General features: G+C 41.8%; 1 protein-coding gene across 1 annotated transcript; it reads left to right on the top strand.

Moving 5' to 3' along the window:
* The first annotated feature begins 10,744 nt into the window (after nt 1-10,744).
* LOC121764469 (putative F-box protein At3g47150) lies at nt 10,745-11,887 on the top strand. Its single transcript, XM_042160483.1, has one exon. It carries the CDS (start codon nt 10,745-10,747, stop codon nt 11,885-11,887), a length of 1,143 nt encoding a protein of 380 aa, XP_042016417.1.
* Nucleotides 11,888-26,481: the final 14,594 nt, after the last annotated feature.

Here is a 26,481-nt window from a genome sequence, read left to right as displayed (position 1 = left end):
TTTCTTGCTTCGCCATGTGACAAGGTTCCCACCCACAAAGGTGAAATAACCCGCAATCGATTTTCTGTCATTTGGGTTCCTTGCCCAATCGGCATCTGTAAACCCATGAATCTCCAAATGTCCATGGTTTTCGAACAAGATTCCATTGCCAGCCGTCTCCTTCAGGTATCGAACAATCCTCAGTGCTGCTTCCCAATGAGCTACTTGAGGTGCATGCATGAACTGATTGACTACTCCAACTGCATTAGCTATGTCGGGTCTCGTATGGGACAAATATATGAGTTTCCCAACTAGACGCTGATATCTAGTGCGATGAGTAGCTTCAGCTCCTTCTACTATCTGTAGACCGTGATTCTGAACCATAGGGGTGTCGGCTGGTTTGCAATCCAGTAATCCTGTCTCAGTTAGTAAGTCAAGGACATATTTCCTTTGACTGATGAAGATCCCTTTTTTTATCTTAGTACCTCTATACTAAGAAAGTATTTTAGTAATCCCAAGTCCTTCATTTCAAATTCTGCAAATAAGTTCTTCTTTAGTTGATCCATCTCCTCTTTGTCGTCACATCATATCGTCTACATAGATGATTAGGTATGTCATATTTCCTTCCATTTTCTTTAGAAACAGTGTGTGATCGGAATTGCTTTGACTGTACCCATACTTCTTCATTGCTTCCGTATATCTTCCAAACCAAGCTTTAGGCGACTATTTTAGCCCATACAGTGTTCGTTTCAACTTGCAAATCATCCCTCCTTCGAATTCCCCAGCAAATCCAGGAGGTGCCTCCATATAGATGGGCTTTTCAGTTCCCCATGCAAGAACGCGTTAGTCACATCAAATTGATGGAGCGGCCACTCTCTAGCTGCTGTTATCGAAAGCAACACTCGAATAGCACTCATCTTGGTCACGGGTGAGAATGTCTCGGCATAATCAATACCATAGGTCTGAGTGTATCCCCTGGCCACTAGTCTTGCCTGGTACCTTTCGATAGAACCATCCGGCCTTCGTTTGATGGTGAAGACCCATCTGCACCCCACAGTTCGAACTCCATCAGGTTTCAAATATACTTCACATGTCTTGTTCTTCATCAGGGCCCGTATCTCCACCAGCATTGTTTTTCTCTAGTGAGGAAGTTTCATAGCATCCTCGGCAGTGTATAGAATTTCTTCCTCCTCATAAAGGGCTGCTTCAAATGCTCTAGCCATCTCAGTAAGATTGGCCTTAGCCAGATTCGCCACAGAGTATTTGCTCTTACCAATCCTCTCGAGACTATATCTCTTAGCAGGAATGCCACGAGTACTCCTTGGAGGGAGTATATATCGGCCAGTATCACCATCAATCGCCGCATTCTCAATCTCATCTACACCAGGCTTGTTAGTAACACTAATTGTATTAACTGTATTCTCATCTACACCATTTGAAAAGCTCGTATTTCTTTTAACAGGTTTTCGGTCGGGCGTTATAAAAAGGGTATATCCAACTGATCAGGATGAGAATCACAACCTAGCTGAGTCGTTGGCACGACAACCTAAACCTGACTTTTCAATAAATCCTCAACCCACTTTTACTGATTAGTATAGTAAAGGTAAGGGTCGAATCCCAGGAAACTAAATGATGTACTCTACTGACTGGGTTGTGTACTGGTAACAGACATCAGGTTGTGTACGTGAAATTGGGGGACAAGATGTTTGGTAGACATGTGAAAGGGTAAACGGTTTCTATAAATGGAACTAGGGAATAACATGAGATATGTGGTGGTTAGGACTGCTCTGACAAGTCTTTAAAGTACCTCCTGAAAAGCAAGGTACAAAAGCAAAAAGTAAACTAAAAGTAAAAGTGGCCCCAAACTTAAATGTTGATGTTATCTTCTTCATCAAGCATACATATATTCAAAATAAAAACAGATTCCACAGATAACATTCAGATCCAACAACTTCACAAATTAAGCCATTAATTAAACACCTTAAACTCGAAGATTAATTAGCGAAAATGAAGAATTGCGCCTACTGGACAGCATGCAAAGTAACAGCGTCTACGTAAACTTCAGATTTAACACTTAATCACTTCAAAGCTAGATCAAAACCACAACTTTAACTACAATTCTCAGATCGAGTAACGCCGAATGAAATCATGCTTAAATACTTCGAAAATTACCTAACATGCAGATCTAAGCTAACTAGGCAGAATGAAACAGGATCTGACCGAAGGAAATGCATAAAAACATCTTCATAGCTTAAAAGCGTTTGGATCTAAACACGGAACTTCAAAACATAACAAAATACTGAAAGCTTAAAAGGTCCAACGACAGAAAACATGTAGAATTTAACTAGGAAAGCAAATAAAGATTGTTTTGCCACTCCGGGCGGTGAAACTGCTACTACTACGAAAGCGAACTGGCTGGAACGGTGGAACTCCGGTGGATGTCTGAAACTCAGGTAACCATGGCAGTTGGCGAGGAACGAGAAGACTGGATAATGCTTGAAAGAACTGATCTACCGAGAGAATTCTAACTAAGGGTGAATGTTGGTGATGATTCTCTTTCTCTTTCCAAGTGGCTTCTTTTTATAGGGAGGTTTGCCCTCACTTTTAGGGTAGACTCTCCATGTGAAATGACTTCTCTGTCCTTGTTTGTAGTTGATCTTTCCCAGCTATCCTTCTTCTCCATCTCGAGCCTTTGAGGCATGCATACTGGTCAGTATTGCACCCTTCTAGCGCCCTTTGCACCTGAGTATTCTGAACCTTCTCCTGCTGACTTGGAAGCTTTCCCTGCACACTTTAGCAACTTCTTTGCAGATAATAGACAATTAAGCACGTCATACTGACCAGTAACCGAGGCCTAGAATACTACTTATCACCAACTTTGGTTGAGAACTTGAACGTAGCTAGGGTTATGATTGTATTTTCCCCTGTACTTAGTTGATTTGTAATCTTGGTTAATTTTTTGTACACAGTCTGTTCCTTATGAGATTAGCCATCTCAGTAGCGCTGCAATAGCAAAAGAGGTCTTGGTAATTAAAGTTCATAGTTATCTGATCCATACAATCATTTTCAGTTAGTAAAAGAAAACTTTGCGACTAAAATAATACTCTATCCGTCCCATGAAAATATAACATTTTTTTATTTTTGTTCATCTCATAAAAATATGAGTATTTCTATTTATGGAAAGCTATCACAATTTATTATCTCTATACGTTTAGTAATTTACAACTTAGACCACCATCAAAACACTATAATAATAATGTGGGTTCCACTATCTACTAATAGTACTTTAATTGTCTTTCTTCTCTTTTCTCTTACTTTATGAACCGAGACTCCTATTTGCGATCGGACTAAATTAGGAAAATGGACTCCTATTCGCCGAGGAGGGAGTATATTGTAGAAATTATGAATACACTAGAAGTTATGAATACGCAGTCTATTTAATCAGGAAAAATTATAATCTAGCTGAATAAATTCATTTAACTAGACAAATTCCTTCCATTTATATGATTAATTTATGGATTATGTGCTCGATTTATGAATTATCTAATCAATTAGTATACTCTCTTCGTCCCATGTTACTTGAGTCACTTCTTTTTCACACTTGTTTTGAAAAACTAATAATAAATAATTAAAGTGAAGAGAAAATAAAGTAAGAAATTGAATAATATAGTTAAGAATCTTTTCTACAATATTCTCTCTCTTACTTTTTTTTTCTCTATACTTTAACTATTTATTACTCCCCCCGTCCCACTTTAGGAGTCCCGGTTGAGTTCGGCACGGGTTTTAAGAAATGTAAAGGAAAGTTGGTGAAAAAAGATAGTGGAATGTGGGTCATACTTTTATATATTAGTTTTATAATAAAATGTGAGTGGAATGTGAGGCCTATTACCAATTATGGAATATTCCAACCGGGACTCCTAAAGTGGGACACCCAAAAATGGTAAACCGGGACTCCTAAAGTGGGACGGAGGGAGTATTATTTTTCTAAAACGAGTGCAAAAAAGAAATGACTCAAGTAACGTGGGACGGAGGGAGTACATTTTAATGAACTTTGCTACTTTTCACAAAAAATATAGTAATTTTTTTTAAAATTTCCAATCAAACAAACTAGGAGTATAATATGGTAGAAGGGGTGTAATCAATGAGAAAATCGGGTTTATAGGCTACTTTGCCTTTAAAATTACGTAAATGTACCCATTTTGTTATCTTTTCCATAAATGGGAAAAACGCCACTCTCGTTGGCGTGTTTTAAGTGAAAACGCCACCCGTATTGGCGTTTTACAACGTATGTGTCGTCATATCGTTGGCGTTTTTAACGAAAAACGCCAATCCCACTGGCGTGTTTTAAAAAATGCCAATTCGGGTGGCGTTTTTCTTGCTTTCCGCCGTGAAAAAAAGGCCAAAAATTATCCCAAGTTATACACGCCAATGGGATTGGCGTTTTTTATTGAATTTTGATGAAAAACGCCAATCCCACTAGCGTTTTTGAGTGAATTTTGAGTTTAAACGAAATGCGCCCCAAGTGTTTGATGAAATGCCTCAAAGAGGATTCTGTTCTTGTCTTTTACATAGCACACCAAGTGTTTGATGGAACGTTTAAGTGAGCTCCAGCCAGCTTTTTACAAGTTGAGAGCATATTTGTGAAACCGAAAAATAACCATATTTATTTACCCTTTTTTTCAAGTTTCGTCTATTCCATGAATATGATTAATTGGCTATGAATACAAACGTAAAAGCTTTTAAATATGTGAGTCACTTCCACCCTTCTTGATGCTAATACTTTAAGCTTTTTTTGGTTAAACTAAACTTAAAATTAAGGAAAACATAATTACCTTATGAGAAAGAAAATAACGTAATATGAGAGCTTTATCCTAATTATAAATAAATTTAAAAAGAGTTGTAAGATAAGATATTTAAATATTAGTACTTATTTTACAAATTAATGATTTTTTATATCGATGTATCCTATTACTCACTCAAGTACTTATTTACATTTTTTTCCTTTAGAACAATATTCCTAATTTTTTTTGAGTTAATGAGAATAAAGAAAAGAAGTCCACCAAAACAATCAAATTTTGCATCTATTCATAAAGATTAAAGAATCTAAAAATACTAAAAAATAAAGAAGAATATGGAGTATTCAAAAGAAGGATGATTTTTTTCTCTTATACTAACTGAATTGTATGGTCAGCGAATAGGGATTTTTTCTGCAAGTCATAGATAATGAAGCATTAAATTACAATAAATTATTCGGATACTGAACTCTACGTATTAAATTAAATTCACCTACAATTTATTCTACATAGCATAGAAACATGACAAAAAATAACAATAATTTAACAGCAGAACTAAATAAATTTAGTTTGGAGTGTTAATTGAAGTCCAAACTGTAGCTGCTGTATAGCAGCAGTCAGTAATGCTACTGACCGTTATAATTAAAATAGGAAAATACTATAAATACTGAAAAAGTAAAAATAAAAACAGAAAAACCAATTAAATGAATTAAACAAATAAACAATAATAAAAATAGAAAAGGTGAAAGTAGTGGACGAACGCATGAAACAAAAGCATAAGGGGCCGAATACGTTAAGGGTATTCTACGTCGACCTCATCTACTAAAGAGTTCTCGAAAATGACACTATCAATGACTCTACTACGTTCATAGTAGTAGAGTCATTTCATTTTCTTCATTCGTTTTGAAAAAATTGTAAATAATAAATGAAATTATTTAATTTAGTATAATACAAGATGATATTATTAATGCGAAGCATATTTTCTATATTTTTCCCCTTAGACTACACATTTTTATGTAAATTATGACTCATCAAATCGTGTTTTCATCGAAGTTTAGGATGTAAAAAGCTGGCTGGAGCTCACTTAACGTTCCATCAAACACTTGGTGTGCTATGTAAAAGACAAGAACAGAATCCTCTTTGAGGCATTTCATCAAACACTTGGGGCGCATTTCGTTTAAACTCAAAATTCACTCAAAAAAGCCAGTGGGATTGGCGTTTTTCATCAAAATTCAATCAAAAACGCCAATCCCATTGGCGTGTATAACTTGGGATAATTTTTGGCCTTTTTTTCACGGCGGAAAGCAAGAAAAACGCCACCCGGATTGGCGTTTTTTAAAACAAGCCAGTGGGATTGGCGTTTTTCGTTAAAAACGCCAACCACGTCGGCGTTTTTCAACGTACATGCAATACGACGACGCCAGGGGTGTAATCAATTACTAACTAATTAGCAATCCAAAACTGAGACCAATTTTTAACCATTTGATTAGAAGATCTAGTGGTGGATATAATGCCATGTGGAAAAATTTAAATGAGTATTAAATAAAATTGAAGGGTATTAATGTCAATTCTCTCTTATTAAAACTTTAAATTTGCATAACTCACTCGATTTATATTATTTTTTCGTAAAAAATATATCAAATTTAAGGTAATTTTATAAGGATTCTAATGATATCTCACTTGCATATGTTCCGACGACGTTCGGATGATGAAATTTGATGATTTTTGTTTCAATTTTCATAACATATTTTTTTATCAACAAATACATAAAAAAATCTCAATATATAGCATATAAAATCTCAATATACTGCATATAAAATCTCAACATAATGCATGTGAAATCTCAATAAAACTGTATTGAGATTTTGTCTACTATTTATTGAGATTCGTAAGAATTAATGCATGTGTAGATCTGGGTTTCCATGTTCATTACATACACACGAATAGGGCACTGGGAATAAAAATGATATAACCAAGCTAACAATTATTTATAATCAAGAATAATCTAGGATTGTGTGGGCGGTGTTTGTTTCGCTTGGGCCGAGATATGGGAGGATTTTATTTGAGTAGGCACGCTTGGGTCGTTGATGGGCTATTATAATATTGTAGTGGCTTGATCATGAGGTGAGTTGGACATGTGATGGGCCGTTGTCGTGGGCTTGGGAGCATTAGAATTCAAATTCTATTCTAAAAAGAAAGAATTTTGATTTATACTACAAATTATTATTAATTACGTGGCAATTGATATAGGAGTATGAATTAGTATGTGTCTTTTTTGAACTGTTTATAATAAAATTATCACTCACACACATTTATATCATGCTTGTTGTCTAATTTCGCAATGTAATGTTTGTCGAAGACGTATTCTGAAAAACACCAAAAAAATTGTAATACTGTGGAGGTTACTAAAGAAAAGCATGTTTTAGAATTTTTTTTGAAAAATACTAAAATTTACTACTTAGCTAAAACATCCCCTTATTGTTGTCCTTACACAAAATAAATACTACTACCAGACTCAAAATATTTTATTAATATAAACTCGTCATTACATATCTTCTAGTAATAATCCACATACTCGTTCAATTTCATTAAAATTTAAAATAGGGGTGTTGAAAAAAAAATCATAAATTTTGTTCAAAATTCTGATATGTTCCACAAATTTGAAAATGATTGTAAAAATCATAAATTAACATTTTTTTTAGAAAAATTCTATAAAGTCTAATTTGGATTAAATGGTATCTAAAGTGATATCCGAATAATTCAACGAGGATAACACCACACATGAATTTTATCATATATCATCCATAGCAGTATGTATAGTTTTACGATTAATTGTTGAAGAAAATTCCAATAACTTATTTGCAATTAATCTGGTGTGTGGTAAGTGGAGAACTAAGAGAAAATAATTTTTTTTTTTTTTTAACACCTAGCGGTGGAGGGTTCACGGGTCCCTCATCCCTTTATTTCATCAACTTCCGTCATACAACGAAACAACACCCAAAGAGCAATCTAATGTTCAAAGAGTAACGTGAGGACTCCTCCAAATAAGGGGGAGACACCAATATAATGTACACACAAAATAAAACAAAAAACCATTAATGTTCATGGCTGGACTGACGACGCCAGAAACTCGGGTACCCAAGTTGGTCCATTCTGATCAGGCCCTTCACCAGCGCCGGCGCTGAGTTGTGCTCGAAGATAATCCTATTCCTCTCTTTGCTGCCTTGTTGCGCGAGGACGACTGCTACCTTGTTGCCTTGAGCGGGAATATAAGAAATTTTAGCTTCCACTTGCCTAAGCTTGTTGCGGATGTTAATGATTCTATATCTCAGATTGGCTGCTCCAAATTTTTCTGATATGAGCAAGGAAGCCACATCCTTTGCTCCCAACTCAATCCAGATTGGTTTCCCTTGCTCCTTCGCAATTGAAAGGGCTTGCATCGGGGGCTGAAGTAGCCGAGATGTTTTCCATGAACCCCTGCACTAAGCTTCCACTTGCGTTCCTAATAACACCTCCGGCCCCTGCCTCTGAATTTGAGTTTAATCCAATCTGAGTCGGGCGGAATCCATCGCACATGCCTAATTTGTTCTCTCTCCAATTAGAGGTGTTAAACATATCCGTTTCCACTGGTTTTTGCCCAATTTAAGATGTTGCAGATATGATTTGATCCGATTAAACAGCGATCCGACACTAAAGCTTGTATTCCGATGAATGTTGCTATTTCTCTCCGACCAGATGAACCATAAGACAAGGCAGGGGATATCTGTATGACAGATGCGTCTATGCCAGAATCTGATACGCGCTTCCAAGTCTAGCACCGCGGCATTCCATCTCCCACCATCCTCCAGACTTGCGAAGCAATCTCCCCACGCAAAAACAGATGTTCTCTTGTTTCCACCGCGGGGGATTTGCAGAGCGAGGCTAATTTTCCTCCATTGAAGCTTTGCATCCACCGGAATACGGTTTTCGAGAAGCCTCCAAATGAAGATTGAGATAGAAGGAAGGATGAGATCGCACCAAGTTAGTTTAAAAACAGGGGCAAGATGCCTACATAGCTCCCATGCCGAACTTGTCGAAAACTCTCCATGACAAATTGACACTAAAAAAATTAAGAAATTTTTGGCATAAATTGAAACATAAAAGAGATTAAAATAATTTTTTAAGAGAATAAATTTACCCTATGGGCAATAGGCCCTATACTAAATAAAAAAAATAATCACAATACATAATTAATCAGGTTTAATCGGGTTTAGTCGGGTACCCTAATACGAGTTTCGGGTACCCTAAACCTGAAAAATTCTAACATTAACTACCCAAACCCGTACCCGAACCCATAATTTCGGGTTTCGGGTACCCAAAACCCGTCAGGTATTGGGTCAGGGTCGGGTATACCCGAAACCCGCGGATTAAATTTACAGGCCTAATTATACTAGTACTAAAATATGTCGATTTAGAATAGATATTTTGAAATTTCAATAATAATTAATTATTATAAATCGACTTCACACTAAAATTTGCATTAACAGTTGAGTTATTAAATTTCAAATTTACGTCGTGGCAATATAATATCCATTTTCTTTACACACAGAAATTTCACGCACCACAAATATTAATAAACTTTATTATTGCTATTCGTATTAATGTTATAAATTTTATCGTACAATAATGACGATGATAAATAAACGAACCTAACATTTGTATTTTGTTCTTTTCTTTCATTTTGAATTATATATATAGCCACACCGACCTTAGTCACTTTTAACGGTAAATTTTATGTCACAAATTGCACAATATCCATTAACCAAATTCCGTATAAGTAAATCACAAACTAAAGAAAAATATATATATTGCTGCATGATATATTCAATAACTTTAAAGTTTAAATTTACACTAGAAAATTAGCCTTGTAGCTTGAGGTACCTCGGTGGACGACTTGTTTTGTATTTGTGTACAATTATTGTGCTAGGCACGAGCCCTTTTAAATCAACTCGTTTTAACATGTAGCATTCGAAGCTTGATGCAGCTCACAACCTAGTGATTTGCCTAATTAAATAAATTTATTCAACTTGATTATGTTTTGCCTAATTAAATGGACCGTGTATTTGTCTAGCAGTTTCTGGTGCTCTTCTAGCCCAAATAGTATGAAATAAAAAATTACATTCCCTTCGTCCCACAATAAAAGTCTTATTTTGTCATTTTCATCCATCCCACAATAAGAAGTATATTTCATTTTTACCATAAATAGTAAGTCGGCTTATATTCCACCAACTTATTCTATTCGTATTCTACTAACTTATTTAATTAACCTCATTTTTCTTTACATTTTTTAAAATTCATGCCCAAAACCAAATAAGACTTCTATTATTGTTCGAAGGGAGTATATAATTAATATAGGAAAGTCTTGTATTCCACCAACTTATTCTACTCAAATTCCATTAACTTATTTAATTAACCGAATTTCTTTTTACATTTCTTCAAATTCGTGCCGAAACCAAATAAGACTTCTAGAATGGGACGAAGGGAGTATATAATTAATTAATATATGAAAGCCTTGTATTCAATCTTGATTTCTTCATCTTTTTCATGATGCCACTATTTATAATGGAAGGAATAAGAAAAACAACAAACTCCATAAAAACAGGAAATCTTAACAAACTACACCCTTCAACCATGCAGGTTTCTAATTTTTTTTATCACAATCAAAATTCTAACCACAAGAAAACAACCACAGAAACTCAAAGCACTAATGAGGTAAACAATTTCTAAATTTTATGTGATCTTCTTTATTTATTAGGTATTGTTTTTCATGCTATCGACAATGTAGTATGTACATTAATCATTTTATTAATTTTGCGATGAAATTGGTGATTGAGTTTTAACAATGACAGGTATCAATTCAGATATATCCTTATTTAATCTTGGTTGTTTTGGTTGATCCTTAAGTGATGAAATGCCATCGTCGATAACTCGGAATGAAGGCTCGAAGTTGCTATAATTATATGTCGCACCCTCAAACTGGAAATCATGGATCCCCCATTGCTAGTATTAAATACAAAGCAATAAACGAGGATGTGTTGATAGAAATTATGTTGCGTCTGCCCATAAAATCTTTGTTGAGACTCAGAACTGTCTGCAGATTCTGGCGTGACGTTATCGATTCTCCATATTTCAGAAAACTGCACACTCTCAATGACAACAACCTGCCAGATGACACAGTATATATACAAATTTCTTTTGATCATGATGATGATATTAAGCCGAACAAAGTATTAGTAAATCTCCAACTCCAACACAACCACAAGGATTTAATGTCATATGAATATGCTAACATCTATTGGGAATTAGTACCTACGATAGTTGGGTCGGTTAAGGGTCTAATCTGCATTAACCCCAGGAATATTACGATTCCTATAGCTATATGCAATCCTTTTCTAGGCCAAGTCAAGAATCTCCCACTTACATCTTTTGGCCCCTCATGTAAAATAGGACAACGATCCGTTGCAATTGGTTTCGACGAAGATTACAAAGTGGTGCAGGTGCTTACGTGTCTTAAGCACCGATGTCTCCATGCTCAACTGTATTCAAGGACGGCAGATTCTTGGAGGGAGTTGGCCGTAGAATGCAGCATCACTTATAGATTTGAATTTTACATGGTTAGTCCCATAAAATCAAGTTGCAAGAATGGCCACTTTGCGCACTGGTGTATGGGAGGGCATGGTTTTACGTCGAGAATACTGTCCTTTGACATGAAGAATGAAGTGTTTCGGATAATCACGTTGCCATTTGTTTTAGGTGAGTGTTCGATTTTCGCAGAAGATGAGCACTCATTTCGCTACTTTAGCTTTGGATGTCAGACTGGTGTTAGATTTGTGAAGATTTGTGAGTCGAGATGTGAAGGAAGCAAATTCAGTTGGAATCGTATGATGATTGATGCGTCAGTGCCCTTTGCGGCACCTGATCAGTGGAGGGCTGGTTTTGTGTTTTTAGAGCTTCAGTCCTGCAAATGGGGATCGTTTGTTTATGATTATCGTGCACGTGAGTTCGTCTGCAGGCATTACTTGCCATCGTCGAACTCAAGGTTTATTGAGTGCAAAGGGAGCTTCGTTTCAGTTTGAGAAATTGTCCATGATTATTTCCTTCTAGGATTTTGACTTGTTTTCTCTTCGAATTATTTTTCAATAAATTTACAAGAATCGATCTTTTGAACTTTATTTCAATTTCACGCACCATTAATATTAATAAACGTTGTTATTGCTACTTGTATTATTTTTATAAATTTTATTATAATAATGATTGATAAATAAACGAAACTAACACTTCTGATTTGTTCTTTTCTTTCATTTTCATTTATATATAGCCCCACCGACCTTAGTCATTTTTAACGGTAAATATTTTATGTCACAATTGCACAATATCCATTAAGCAAATTTCAAGTAAATCACAAACTAAATAAAAATATATATTGCTGCATGATATTCAATAACTTTAAAGTTTAAATTTACACTACAGATGTTTAATGTCACAAGTTGAACAATATCCATGTTTTTGTGCGAAGTCAATTTGGACCAATAGGTTTGACTCTGTATGTTTGGATCACCAGCCTCGTCTAACAGCGTGTGCTATTGAAATTTTCTTCAACAAATTATTTTCAAAGAAAAAAAAACTATGCTAGTATGGACGATAATCATGATATTATATGGAACAAGGTAGAAATCAGTACTTAATTATTTTAATTTTTAATGGAATGGAACGTGGATCATATTTCTTGAAAATATTTGTGTATTTATTTTATTTGTGTAAGTCTGTTCATTTGAGTCTAGTACTAATTCATTTTGCGTAAGGCCAACAATAACTGGATGATTTAGATAATTTAACTTTGATATAACAATATTTCAGGTTTTTATTTAAAAATGTACATAACTTATTGTTGAAGATCAGATGGCAACTTCACAATATGATATTTGTACGGTTATGTTGGACTGGATTCTCTGATATACTGATTGCCGCCTTATTATCGCAGAACAACTTGCACGACTTCTGTGAGTTCAAATCTAGTTCTGTCATCAACTTTTTCAACCATAGAATTTCTGTCAGCCCACTCTTGATCCCCCAGAACTCTGCTTCAGCGCTTGACAGAGCTACCACCTTTTGTTTCTTGCTTCGCCATGTGACAAGGTTCCCACCCACAAAGGTGAAATAACCCGCAATCGATTTTCTGTCATTTGGGTTCCTTGCCCAATCGGCATCTGTAAACCCATGAATCTCCAAATGTCCATGGTTTTCGAACAAGATTCCATTGCCAGCCGTCTTGTAATGTCCGTTTTTTTTAATTAAAGGGTGTTTGCTTTTTGTGAATATCTTGTTTAAGATATGGTGTGGTATGTTTTATTTGTTTTACATTATTTATGGGTGTGAAATTTTTAGTTTATGGTTTTTGAAAAGCAAATTAATATCCTAATTAATAAATTAAATATCTCTCTCTCTCTCTCCCTCTCTCTCTCGGTTCTCTCCCTCACCCCACGATCTTCTCAACCCCCCCCACTCCCACAAAACCGATATCTTTCCCTTCCCAATCACAATCAATCATCGGTTCTCTCTTCTCCCTCACAATCTCAACACCGGTAAGCTTCCTCCCTTCTCCCTCTCGGTTTTTACCTTCTTCCATTCACTCCCTCTCATCATCTTCTTGGATTCCTCAAGGTGATACCCTCCTTCGTCGTGAATCGGAGTCGTAAGAGGAAGTAAAGCTTTTACACTACGTTGAACTATCCGGGAAAGGTAATACAAGGCCTCAACTCTCGTTTAATTCGAAAAACATGCATGTAGGACGTTTTGGGAAGGTTTAGATGCTGAATAGGTTTTGTGATTATGTGTTGTTGTCGAGCATGTTTTGTTAGTAACTGACAGTGGGTTCCGACCCCGTTTTGACTGAGCAAACGATCTCCTTTTGGTACGAAATTTTAACCGTATAAACTTGGATGTGTCTTCGGTGTGGTGTGTAAATTTCAGCTTCATTGGATGTCGTATGATTTTACTATGATTTTTGCAAGTAAACTGCGCAGTTCTGCGTGTGGTGTGTTCTGGGTGATGTTTTCATGTGCAATGGTTGGGTTTCTGAGTGTTGTGCTTTTGTGATGTATGTGGGTGTGTTTGGCCAAGAGATGGCTCGGAGGAATCAGTGTTTGGTTCGAGAGTTTTCGTGTGTGTTGGCCGAGAGTTGTTGGGTTCAGCCTAGGGCAGATTTGTGGAGAGTCTGGAAGGGATGATCCCAGGTGTTTGGGTGTGTTTTGGGATGTAGAATGCGTGGTGTGTTTGTCGTATAGGGTTTGAGAATCGGGGGTCAGAGGAAAAGGGGTGTAAACTAGGTGCCGAGCAGACGGCCGAGGTAGTCGGCCGAGGTGCCGAGCAGGCGGCCGAGATGGTCGGCCGAGGTGCCGAGCAGGCGGCCGAGACGGTCGGTCGAGGTGCCGAGCTGGACGGCCGAGATGGTCGGCCGAGGTGCCGAACAGGCGGCCGAGACGGTCGGCCGAGGTGCCGAGCCGGACGGCCGAGATGGTCGGCCGAGGTGCCGAGCTGTGCCGAGACAGGTGCCGAGCTGTGCCGAGACAGGTGCCGAGCTGTGCCGAGACAGGTGCCGAGCTGTGCCGAGACAGGTGCCGAGCTGTGCCGAGACAAGTGCCGAGCTGTGCCGAGACAGGTGCCGAGCTGTGCCGAGACAGGTGCCGAGCTGTGCCGAGACAGGCGGCCGAGGTGCCGAGCCAGGCGGCCGAGACGGTCGGCCGAGGTGCCGAGCCAGGCGGCCGAGACGGTCGGCCGAGGTGCCGAGCCAGGCGGCCGAGACACCGAGCCAGGCCGAGACGCCGATCCTTTTTCCGAGTTTTTTCCGAACCTTTTCCGAGCCAAGTGAGCCGTTGCACAGTAAGGGTATGCCAGGAGTTTGAGTGTTGTGTGTGTGTCGTGTGCGCGTTTTGAGTACGTCGTATGCGTGTCGGGTGCGTGCGGGGTGTGTTTTCGGGCGTGTCTTTGTGTGTTTGGCTTATGAGATGTTGTTAAGTGTGTGTTCGTGTAGCGTGCTAGATGTTGAAGTCGTCCACGTAGGAATCATGCATTGTCGTTTAAACATCGTCTACCCTGACTCTAATCATGATTTATTTATCTTTCAAAAGGGTGATCTTTTTCGAGGAAAGTGTGGTTGAAGGGAACTGTTTTAAAAGCTAAGCAATCGAGGTGGGCTTTTCTACCCTACTTTTATGTGGGTTATCTTTAAATACGGACTTTGTTCCGGAAATGTTTATGGAGGTGAACTGTTTGTCTTGCCAATTGTTTTGTTTTGAAACCTATCTGAAGTGGTTTACCACATATGTTTAATCGAATTCGGGTCTGTTGGGCTGCGAACCTTCAGGCTAGTGTATACGAGACCGGGAGCCATCTGAGAGCAAGTTGGCCGGTCTAGTTAACCTGGGGTGTGGCCACGCCCCTTGTCATGGTTGGATCAGATAGTGTATGATAGTGGGAATAAGGGTGGCAATATCTGAAAATGACTGCGCAGTCGAATTTATGAAATATATTTTGTGTACTTGGGTTACTTTCTTACACTTAAAACCCCAAGGTTACACTGATGTGGCATGACAAACTATGATTTTGGCGTGTGTCCACTGAGTGCAATAAGTACTCAGCCCTGCATGTTGTTTTCTTAATGTGCAGGTTGAGCGGCGATGGGGATGACGGATGTTGAGCAGTGAAAGCCAAATGAGTGTTTTTACTTGGTCTTTTGGATGGTGTCGTGTCGTCATACCCGGCATCATCTGTCTTTTGGTCTTTTCCGCTGCTTTTTAATCCGATACATTGTTTTTATTTAACTCTGTTTACATTAACTTTAGAAATGTCTTCTTAGTACAATGTTTGAAGTGAACTTCTTTTTAATAAATGCTTTTGGGTCAAATATTCCTGTTCTCCCCTTTCTTCCCCGCTTCTTTATTCCTCCCCTAGTCGCGGTCCACCGTACTTCCTATCCTTAGGAAATGCGGGCGTGACAGAGTGGTATCAGAGCCTAGGTTTTCTCTTTCTGCTCTGGACCCAAAAAAAAAAAAATTCTTTTTCTGACTGGAGTAAGTTTTCAAAAGTGTCATTGGCTCAACATCCGACTCATCGCACTCAACCTGAAATGAGGTAATGAAAATTTCAAAATTTTGGAAAGTATATGGAAGTGGAGGAAATTGTGATTTTGGTGTTGAAAATGATTTTTATGTAAAGTTTAAGTAAATGTTGAGACATGTGGAAGGGTACAACGTGATGTGGAAAAGTTGGAAATTATTTGAGTTATGAACTGTTATGGTGTTATGAACTGTTGATGTATGATGAACTTATATGAAAGCATGTGGCTGATGTGTGATGATATGATGACGTGAATGTTGATGTGAGCTTTTATGTGAGTATGTGTTGGCCTTTTGAATGTTTGAACTTAGACGTGATAGAATTTCACTAGTGCTTCTTGGACCTATGATAGATAAGAGCTTTTGGCCTTTGAACACCAGCGGGTTTGGGTTAGAACAGCGATACGTGCATACACTCTCTCTCTCTCTCTCTCTTCTTCGGTTATGTACTCTGTTTTTTATACGCGAGGCGGTTGTTTCTGTTTTTCTATAGATGGCGCGTATGTTCCGAACCCCGCGACGGAGTGATCGCGATAGACTTAGGGCACAGAGGGTGCTCAGGGATTATAGAGTGTACCGGAAGAAGGATCACGTACCGTTGATCGAGTTCGTGGCACACTTCGACACCCTCTGGAGGGCAGCTCAGGAGTTCGGAGTGACAGAGCATGACGGCATTGAGAAGCTAATAGATTTGCTTCCCGATAGCTGGAAGGAGTGGGCCGAAAGAACGGCGAGGAGGTACACGTGGCATGAGCCCGCTACCGACGACATGGTGGGTGACATGGCTGGCTTTCGGAAAGCCGTATATTGTGCACTGGTGGACTCTCGAGAGGAGCAGCCCCCACAGGAGGTGGAAGAGAGGGTCGTGTATCAGGACAAGTATGTGAGCATGTACGAGGGTGAACAAGGGTATGAAGATGTTTATGAGGAGGCTCTGCCAGGGAACTCCGAGGAGGACGACGACGAAGACCCGGAGGAAGGGCCTATGGATGAGGATGATAGAGTCGTAGTCTAGAATTAGAATAGTTCGTTGTCTTTTCAGTTTTTGCTTTCAGTACGATCTACTCTTGGGAACAATGTTGGCCTTCTTTCTTTTAATGAGAATTTGGATTTTGATATATATATCCTATGTGTTGCATCTTATACTACATGAAGATTTTATAAGAAAATTTTGAGAAAGTGGTAATTTTGGATGAGAATTGTAGTAACACTTTTTGGATATTGAATCAGAATGCCGCCAAGACGTGCACGCCAACCACGACAAGGACCCAACGTGGAGGCACCACCTCCACCACCACCGCCACCACCACCTCCACCCCCGCCTCAACAAGAAAGATTCATAGTTACGTTCTCAAGGCAGAATCCCCCAAAATTTGACGGACAAGGAGACCCATCCAAAGCGGAAGAGTGGATACGCGGCCTCGAGCGTATCTTCAGGGTCATGGAGTGCACAGATAGGGAGCGCATTGCTGGTGCTACCTTTCAACTGTCAGGTGCTGCCGATTACTGGTGGGAGACTCGGCAAAGAACTATGAATCCTGCCCGCCTGGAGGCGCTAACATGGGAGGAGTTTAAAGTAGAGATCGATAACAAGTATGTTCCAAAGACGTACAGACGGGCCAAGGTGGTAGAGTTCCACACACTAAGCCAAGGCCGAATGACTGTAACCGAGTATGACCGAGCCCTCGCGCAGATGGCACGATATGCGCCCGAGTTGATGGACACCGATGAGAAATGGGCGGTGAAGTTCCGGGCCGGGCTCAGAGATGAGATAAAGGCCGCATTGGCCTGTCGAGGAGAACTCTCCTACTCGGAGATCTTGACTTGTGCACTGGACGTGGAAGATGCACTCCCTAAGCCAAGAGTTGTGGCAACAACAAACGCGACACCTCTACAAGCTCAGCCGGGCCACCAAGAGAAGAGGAGGTGGGATGGTGACCAGGCTCAGTATGGTGGTAAGAGGCCACAACACATGAGGAACCCACCCTACAATGGCGGGAGACAGAATACTTTCCAACCGAGGGCAAACTTTCCGCCGAGGAACCCTCAATGTGGAAGGTGCTTCAAGTACCACGCCGGGGAGTGTCGAGACCCTAGGTGCTTCAACTGTGGTGGGAGTGGCCACTACATCCGAAATTGCCCAAACAAGCACATGGGAACGGGAACGAGACAGAACCAGCTAGGTTTCCGTCCACAATCCCAGGCACTACCTGCACCTCCACCGCAACAACGCCGCCAAGGATTACCATCGCAAGCAAGGGCCTACGCCTTGAAGGGGAAACAGCCGGCAAACGGGAAAGAAACCTTTGAGCAAGGAAACTTGGCAGGTATGGGCACACTTCTCAATATGCCTATAGTTGTCTTGTTTGATACGGGTGCGTCGCATTCCTTTATATCAACGTCTTGTGTGGATACTTTGGAATTACCTACTGTTAAGACCGAACCCACTATGAGTGTGACCTCACCGGTAGGCGGGGCTATAGATATATCCCGATCTTGTGCATGTGTGAACTTTGGAATAGGTGAACTCAGTTTAGTGGCTTATAATTTGCAAGTAATGACGATGGGTAGCGTAGACATAATCTTGGGTATGGATTGGTTAGCGGAGAACCACGTTACCCTTCTTTGTAGAGAAAGGGAAATTTCGTTTGAAACCCCCGGAAAAGAGCCGACGAAGTTTCACGGAATCCCATTGAGCCGACGCAAGTCCATTGTCTCTGCGCTGCAAGCCACTACAATGATGAGGAAGGGATGTCCAGCGTACCTTGTTTATTTGAATGGGGAGGAGAAGAAAGACAGGAAGATAGAAGATGTGGAGATAGTGAGTGAATACCCCGATGTTTTCCCCGATGCATTGCCGGGACCCCCACCCGACAGGCAAGTAGAATTCACGATCGATCTGGAGCCCGGATCGGCACCAATATCCAAAGCACCTTATAGAATGGCGCCAAAAGAGTTGGAGGAGCTTAAGGTGCAACTGCAAGAGCTACTGGAATTGGGATTCATTAGACCTAGCGTGTCACCATGGGGAGCACCAGTGTTGTTCGTAAAGAAGAAGGATGGAACGATGAGGATGTGCATCGACTATCGGGAGCTAAACAAACTAACGCTGAAGAACAAGTATCCACTACCAAGGATAGACGACTTGTTTGACCAACTTCGAGGGGCAGGAGTCTTCTCTAAGATGGATTTGAGGTCTGGGTACCATCAGCTGAGGGTTCGGCGAGAAGATGTACCCAAGACAGCTTTTCGAACAAGATATGGTCATTATGAGTTCGTTGTAATGCCTTTTGGACTGACGAACGCCCCGGCAGTGTTCATGGACCTTATGAACCGCGTGTTCCATCCATTTCTGGATCGGTTTGTCCTGGTTTTCATCGATGACGTGCTTGTTTACTCAAAGAACGAGGAGGAGCACAAAGAGCACTTGAGAACCGTCCTAGCAACTCTAAGGGACGAGAAACTATATGCCAAGTTCAGTAAAGGCGAGTTTTGGCTCAAGGAAGTAAATTTTCTTGGACATGTAGTAACTTCAGATGGAATTCGTGTAGATCCGGCCAAGGTAGAAGCGGTGCAGGAGTGGAAGTCACCTTCTACACAAAACGAAATCCGAAGCTTTTTAGGACTGGCGGGCTATTATCGAAGATTCATCGAGGGATTCTCGAAGATAGCAAGGCCAATGACGCAACAACTGAAAAAGGGAGTCCAGATGATTTGGACGCCAGAATGTGAGGCGAGCTTTCAGTTGTTGAAGGAGAAATTGACCACCGCACCAATCCTAGCTGTGCCGGAGCCAGAGACTGACTATGCGGTATATACGGATGCGTCGAAGGTGGGACTGGGATGTGTGCTTATGCAGAAGGGGAAAGTGATTGCATATGCATCGAGACAATTGAAGCCCCATGAACTGAATTATCCGACGCATGACTTGGAACTGGCAGCTGTGGTACATGCTTTGAAGATCTGGAGACATCATCTTTATGGAGTCCGTTGTGAGATATACACGGACCATAAGAGTCTAAAGTACTTCTTTGAGCAAAAGGAGTTGAACATGCGCCAACGTAGGTGGCTCGAGTTGGTAAGGACTACGATTGTGGTATAAATTACCATCCGGGAAAAGCAAACGTAGTGGCCGATGCTCTTAGTAGGAAGTCTCAATCTCAGCTGGCCACCTTTCTTACTATCGAGGAGAGTATAATCCAAGAGTTCAGTAAGATGCGCTTGGAAGTGGTGAGAATGCCCGAGACTGTGGAAGGGATAGTAGCCACGTTGGTGATGGAACCCGACTTAAGAGCCAGAATTGTAGAAGCTCAACGACGAGATATGTTACTAGAAAAGATTCGCTCAGAAGTGAGGACGGGTGAACTCGGAAATTTTCGTGAGGCAGCGGATAATGGTCTCACATACAAGGGAAGGTTGTGTGTGCCTAAGGATGAAGGCCTGAGGATGGAAATCATGAGAGAAGCACATGAAACCCCATACGCTGCTCATCCAGGGAGCACCAAAATGTATCAAGACTTGAAAAGACAGTTTTGGTGGAACGGTATGAAAAAGCATGTTGCGGCATTTGTGGAGAGATGCCTAGCATGTCAACAAGTAAAGGCGCTACACCAACGGCCCTATGGGAAATTGCAACCCCTCGAGATTCCGGAATGGAAGTGGGAACATATTGCAATGGACTTTGTGGTAGGACTGCCAAAATCCCAGCGAGGGAACACGATGATTTGGGTGATTATAGATCGCCTCACCAAATCTGCCCATTTTGTGCCGGTTCGTGCCACTTATGGATCCGATCAGTTGGCTAAGGTATATGTACGGGAAATTATACGCTTGCATGGAGTTCCAGCGACAATCACATCTGATCGTGATGCTAAATTCACTTCTAGATTTTGGACAAGCCTGCAGCGCGAGTTGGGGACTAAGTTGAATTTCAGTACAGCGTTCCACCCGCAAACCGACGGGCAGTCGGAGAGAACGATACAAGCATTGGAGGACATGCTACGAGCCGTGGTGCTAGATCGAGGCGTAGGTTGGGAAGAAGTGTTGCCCTTGGTAGAGTTCGCTTACAATAATAGTTACCAGGCGACTATCAAGATGGCCCCATATGAGGCATTGTATGGAAAGAAGTGTAGATCGCCACTTTATTGGGATGAAGTGGGTGAGAGAAGAATTCTCGGACCAGACTCTGTAGAAGAGATGATAGAGATTGTCCGACAAATCCGTGGGAGGATCAAGGAGGCACAAGATCGACAGAAATCTTATGCGGATGTTCGAAGGACCGAGTTACAGTTCGAGGTCGGGGAAAAGGTCTTTCTGAAAGTTTCCCCTTCTAAGGGAATAACTCGTTTTGGAGTGAAGGGAAAGCTGAGACCTCGATTTATTGGTCCATACGAGATTTTGGATAGAGTCGGCGTGGTAGGCATACAGGTTGGCTCTACCACCAAGCTTCGGAAATGTGCACAACGTCTTCCATGTGTCACAATTGAGGAAGTACGTGTTTGACCCCACACACATCGTTCACCAAGAAGAGATGATGGTCCTAAATCCCGATCTAAGCTTATGAGGAGAAGCCCGAGGCCATTTTGGATCGAAGAGGTGCAAGAGTTGAGGAATAAGTCAATTGTTTCGGTGAAAGTATGGTGGAGGAATCATGGAGTCGAGGAAGCAACATGGGAATTAGAAGATAAGATGAGAGAGAAGTTTCCGGAGCTGTTTGAATGATCTTGGACGAAATTTCGGGACGAAATTTTTTTTAAGGTGGGAGGAATGTAATGTCCGTTTTTTTTAATTAAGGGTGTTTGCTTTTTGTGAATATCTTGTTTAAGATATGGTGTGGTATGTTTTATTTGTTTTATATTATTTATGGGTGTGAATATTTAGTTTATGGTTATTTGAAAAGCAAATTAATATCCTAATTAATAAATTATATATATATATCTCTCTCTCTCTCTCGGTTCTCTCCCTCACCCCACGATCTTCTCAACCCCCCCCCACTCCCACAAAACCGATATCTTTCCCTTCCCAATCACAATCAATCATCGGTTCTCTCTTCTCCCTCACAATCTCAACACCGGTAAGCTTCCTCCCTTCTCCCTCTCGGTTCTCTTTCCTCTTTCACTCCCTCTCATCATCCACTTGGATTCTTCAAGGTGTTACGCACTCTCGTTGTGAATCGGAGTCGGAAGAAGAAGTAAAGCGTGTGAATTACGTTGAACTATCCGGGAAAGGTAACCCGATAGCCCTAACTCATGATAAATTCGAAAAACATGCATGTAGGACGTTTTGGGAAGGTTTAGATGCTGAATAGGTTTTGTGATTATGTGTTGTTGTCGAGCATGTTTTGATAGTAACTGACAGTGGGTTCCGACCCCGTTTTGACTGAGCAAACGATCTCCTTTTGGTACGAAATTTTAACCCGTATAAACTTGGATGTGTCTTCGGTGTGGTGTGTAAATTTCAGCTTCATTGGATGTCGTATGATTTTACTATGATTTTTGCAAGTAAACTGCGCAGTTCTGCGTGTGGTGTGTTCTGGGTGATGTTTGTGTGTGCTTGGGTGTGTTTCTGAGTGTTGTGTTTTGTGAAGCATGTGGGTGTGTTTGGCCAAGAGATGGCTCGGGAAAATCAGTGTTTGGTTCGAGGGTTTCGTGTGTGTTGGCCGAGAGTTGTAGGGTTCGGCCTAGGGCAGTGTTGTGGAGAGTCTGGAAGGGATGATCCCAGGTGTTTGGGTGTGTTTTGGGATGTAGAATGCGTGGTGTGTTTGTCGTATAGGGTTTGAGAATCGGGGGTCAGAGGAAAAGGGGTGTAAACTAGGTGCCGAGCAGACGGCCGAGGTGGTCGGCCGAGGTGCCGAGCAGGCGGCCGAGATGGTCGGCCGAGGTGCCGAGCAGGCGGCCGAGACGGTGCCGAGCTGGACGGCCGAGATGGTCGGCCGAGGTGCCGAACAGGCGGCCGAGACGGTCGGCCGAGGTGCCGAGCCGGACGGCCGAGATGGTCGCCGAGCCGAGCTGTGCCGAGACAGGTGCCGAGCTGTGCCGAGCAGGTGCCGAGCTGTGCCGAGACAGGTGCCGAGCTGTGCCGAGACAAGTGCCGAGCTGTGCCGAGACAGGTGCCGAGCTGTGCCGAGACAGGTGCCGAGCTGTGCCGAGACAGGCGGCCGAGGTGCCGAGCCAGGCGGCCGAGACGGTCGGCCGAGGTGCCGAGCCAGGCGGCCGAGACGGTCGGCCGAGGTGCCGAGCCAGGCGGCCGAGACGGTCGGCCGAGGTGCCGAGCCAGGCGGCCGAGACACCGAGCCAGGCCGAGACGCCGATCCTTTTTCCGAGCTTTTTCCGAACCTTTTCCGAGCCAAGTGAGCCGTTGCACAGTAAGGGTATGCCAGGAGTTTGAGTGTTGTGTGTGTGTCGTGTGCGCGTTTTGAGTACGTCGTATGCGTGTCGGGTGCGTGCGGGGTGTGTTTTCGGGCGTGTCTTTGTGTGTTTGGCTTATGAGATGTTGTTAAGTGTGTGTTCGTGTAACGTGCTAGATGTTGAAGTCGTCCACGTAGGAATCATGCATTGTCGTTTAAACATCGTCTACCCTGACTCTAATCATGATTTTTTATCTTTCAAAAGGGTGATCTTTTCGAGGAAAGTGTGGTTGAAGGGAACTGTTTTAAAAGCTAAGCAATCGAGGTGGGCTTTTCTACCCTACTTTTACGTGGGTTATCTTTAATACGGACTCTGTTCCGGAAATTGTTTATGGAGGTGAACTGTTTGTCTTGCCAATGTTTTGATTTGAAACCTATCTGAAGTGGTTTACCACATATGTTTAATCGAATTCGGGTCTGTTGGGCTGCGAACCCTCAGGCTAGTGTACACGAGACTGGGTGCCATCTGAGAGCAAGTTGGCCGGTCTAGATGACCTGGGGTGTGGCCACGCCCCTTGTCACCGTTTGGATCAGATAGTGTATGATTGAGGGAATAAGGGTGGCAATATCGGAAAATGACTGCGCAGTCGAATTTATGAAATATATTTTGTGTACTTGGGTTATTTTCTTACACTTAAAACCCCAAGGTTACACTGATGTGGCATGACAAACTATGATTTTGGCGTGTGTCCACTGAGTGCAATAAGTACTCAGCCCTGCATGTTGTTTTCTTAATGTGCAGGTTGAGCGGCGATGGGGATGACGGATGTTGAGCAGTGAAAGCCAAATGAGTGTTTTACTTGGTCTTTTGGATGGTGTCGTGTCGTCATACCCGGCATCATCTGTCTTTTGGTCTTTTCCGCTGCTTTGTAATCCGATACATTGTTTTTATTTAACTCTGTTTACATTAACTTTAGAAATGTCTTCTTAGTACAATGTTTGAAGTGAACTTCTTTTTAATAAATGTTTTTGGGTCAAATATTCCTGTTCTCCCCTTCTTCCCCGCTTCTTTATTCCTCCCCTAGTCGCGGTCCACCGTACTTCCTATCCTTAGGAAATGCGGGCGTGACAGAGTGGTATCAGAGCCTAGGTTTTCTTTCTGCTCTGGACCTAAGAGTCTCTTCTGTCTTGATTTAGTTTGTATCCCTGTGTCAAAATAAATAATTGTGTAAGTTTTCAAAAGTGTCATTGGCTCAACATCCGACTCATCGCACTCAACCTGAAATGAGGTAATGAAAATTTGAATTTTTGGAAAGTATATGTAAGTGGAGGGAATGTGAATTTGAGTTGGATGTAAAGAGTTGAGTTTTGAGAAAGTGTGGAATGGTTTGTGTGTGGGTTGTTTTGGAGAAAATGATTTTTGGAAAGTTTAAGTAAATATTGACGCATGTAAAAAGGGTGCAAATTGTTGTGAAAAGTTGGGAATTATTGAGTTATGAACTGTTATAGTATGTTATGAACTGTTTTTGTGTGTCGAATGTACTTGAAAGCATGTAGCTGATGTATGATGATTTGATGATGTGATTGTTGATGTGAGCTTTATGGGAGAATGTGTTGGCCTTTTGAATGTTTGAACTTAGACGTGATAGGATTTCACTAGTGCTTCTTGGACCGATAGTAGATAAGAACGTTTGGGCCTTTGAACACCAGCGGGTTGGGAGTTAGAACATCGATACGTGCATACCCATATCTCTCTCTCTTCTTCGGTTATGCACTCTGTTTTTATACGCGAGGCGCTTGTTTCTGTTTTTCTATAGATGGCGCGTATGTTCCGAACCCCGCGACGGAGTGATCGCGATAGACTTAGGGCACAGAGGGTGCTCAGAGATTATAGAGTGTACCGGAAGAAGGATCACATACCGTTGATCGAGTTCGTGGCACACTTCGACACCCTCTGGAGGGCAGCTCAGGAGTTCGGAGTGACAGAGCACGACGGTATTGAGAAGCTAATAGAATTGCTCCCTGACAGCTGGAAGGAGTGGGCTGAAAGAACGGCGAGGAGGTACACGTGGCATGAGCCCACTACCGATGACATGGTGGGTGACATGGCTGGCTTTCGGAAGGCCGTGTATTGTGCACTGGTAGACTCTCGAGAGGAACAGCCCCCACAGGATGTGGAAGAGAGGGTCGTGTATCAGGACAAGTATGTGAGCATGTACGAGGGTGAGCAAGGGTTTGAGGATGACTACGAGGAGGCTCCGCAAGGGAACCCCGAGGAGGCTCTGCAAGAGAACCCCGAGGAGGACGATGACGAAGACCCAGAGGAAGGGCCTATGGATGAGGATGATAGAGTCGTAGTCTAGAATTAGAATAGTTCGTTGTCTTTTCAGTTTTTGTTTTCAGTACGATCTACTCTTGAGAACAACGTTTGACCTCCTTTCTTTTAATGAGAATTTTGATTTTGATTATATCCTATGTGTTGCATCTTACTACTTGAAGATTTTATAAGAAAATTTTGAGAAAGTGGTAATTTTGGATGAGAATTGTAGTAACACTTTTTGGATATTGAATCAGAATACCGCCAAGACGTGCACGCCAACCACGACAAGGACCCAACGTGGAGGCACCACCTCCACCACCACCGCCACCACCACCACCTCCACCCCCGCCTCAACAAAAAAGATTCATAGTTACGTTCTCCAGGCAGAATCCTCCTAAATTCGATGGACAAGGAGATCCATCAAAAGCGGAAGAGTGGATACGCGGCCTCGAGCGTATCTTCAGGGTCATGGAGTGCACAGATAGGGAGCGCATTGCTGGCGCTACCTTTCAATTATCAGGTGCTGCCGATTACTGGTGGGAGACTCGGCAAAGGACTATGAATCCTGCACGCCTGGAAGCGCTAACATGGGAAGAGTTTAAGGTGGAGATTGACAACAAGTATGTTCCAAAGGCGTACAGACGGGCCAAGGTGGTAGAGTTCCACACACTAAGCCAAGGCCGAATGACTGTAACCGAGTATGACCGAGCCCTCGCGCAGATGGCACAATATGCGCCCGAGTTGATGGACACCGATGAGAAATGGGCGGTGAAGTTCCGGGCCGGGCTCAGAGATGAGATAAAGGCCGCATTGGCCTGTCGAGGAGAACTCTCCTACTCGGAGATCTTGACTTGTGCACTGGACGTGGAAGATGCACTCCCTAAACCAAGA

The sequence above is a fragment of the Salvia splendens genome, chromosome 14, assembly GCF_004379255.2.
Source record: "Salvia splendens isolate huo1 chromosome 14, SspV2, whole genome shotgun sequence".
Classification (NCBI taxonomy): Eukaryota; Viridiplantae; Streptophyta; class Magnoliopsida; order Lamiales; family Lamiaceae; genus Salvia; species Salvia splendens.
This window is presented reverse-complemented; position numbering and strand designations above follow the sequence as displayed.

What these genes read in the sequence shown, in the direction of transcription:
- LOC121764469 (XM_042160483.1), top strand. Translation starts at nt 10,745, where the DNA reads ATGAAGGCTCGAAGTTGCTATAATTATATGTCGCACCCTCAAACTGGA.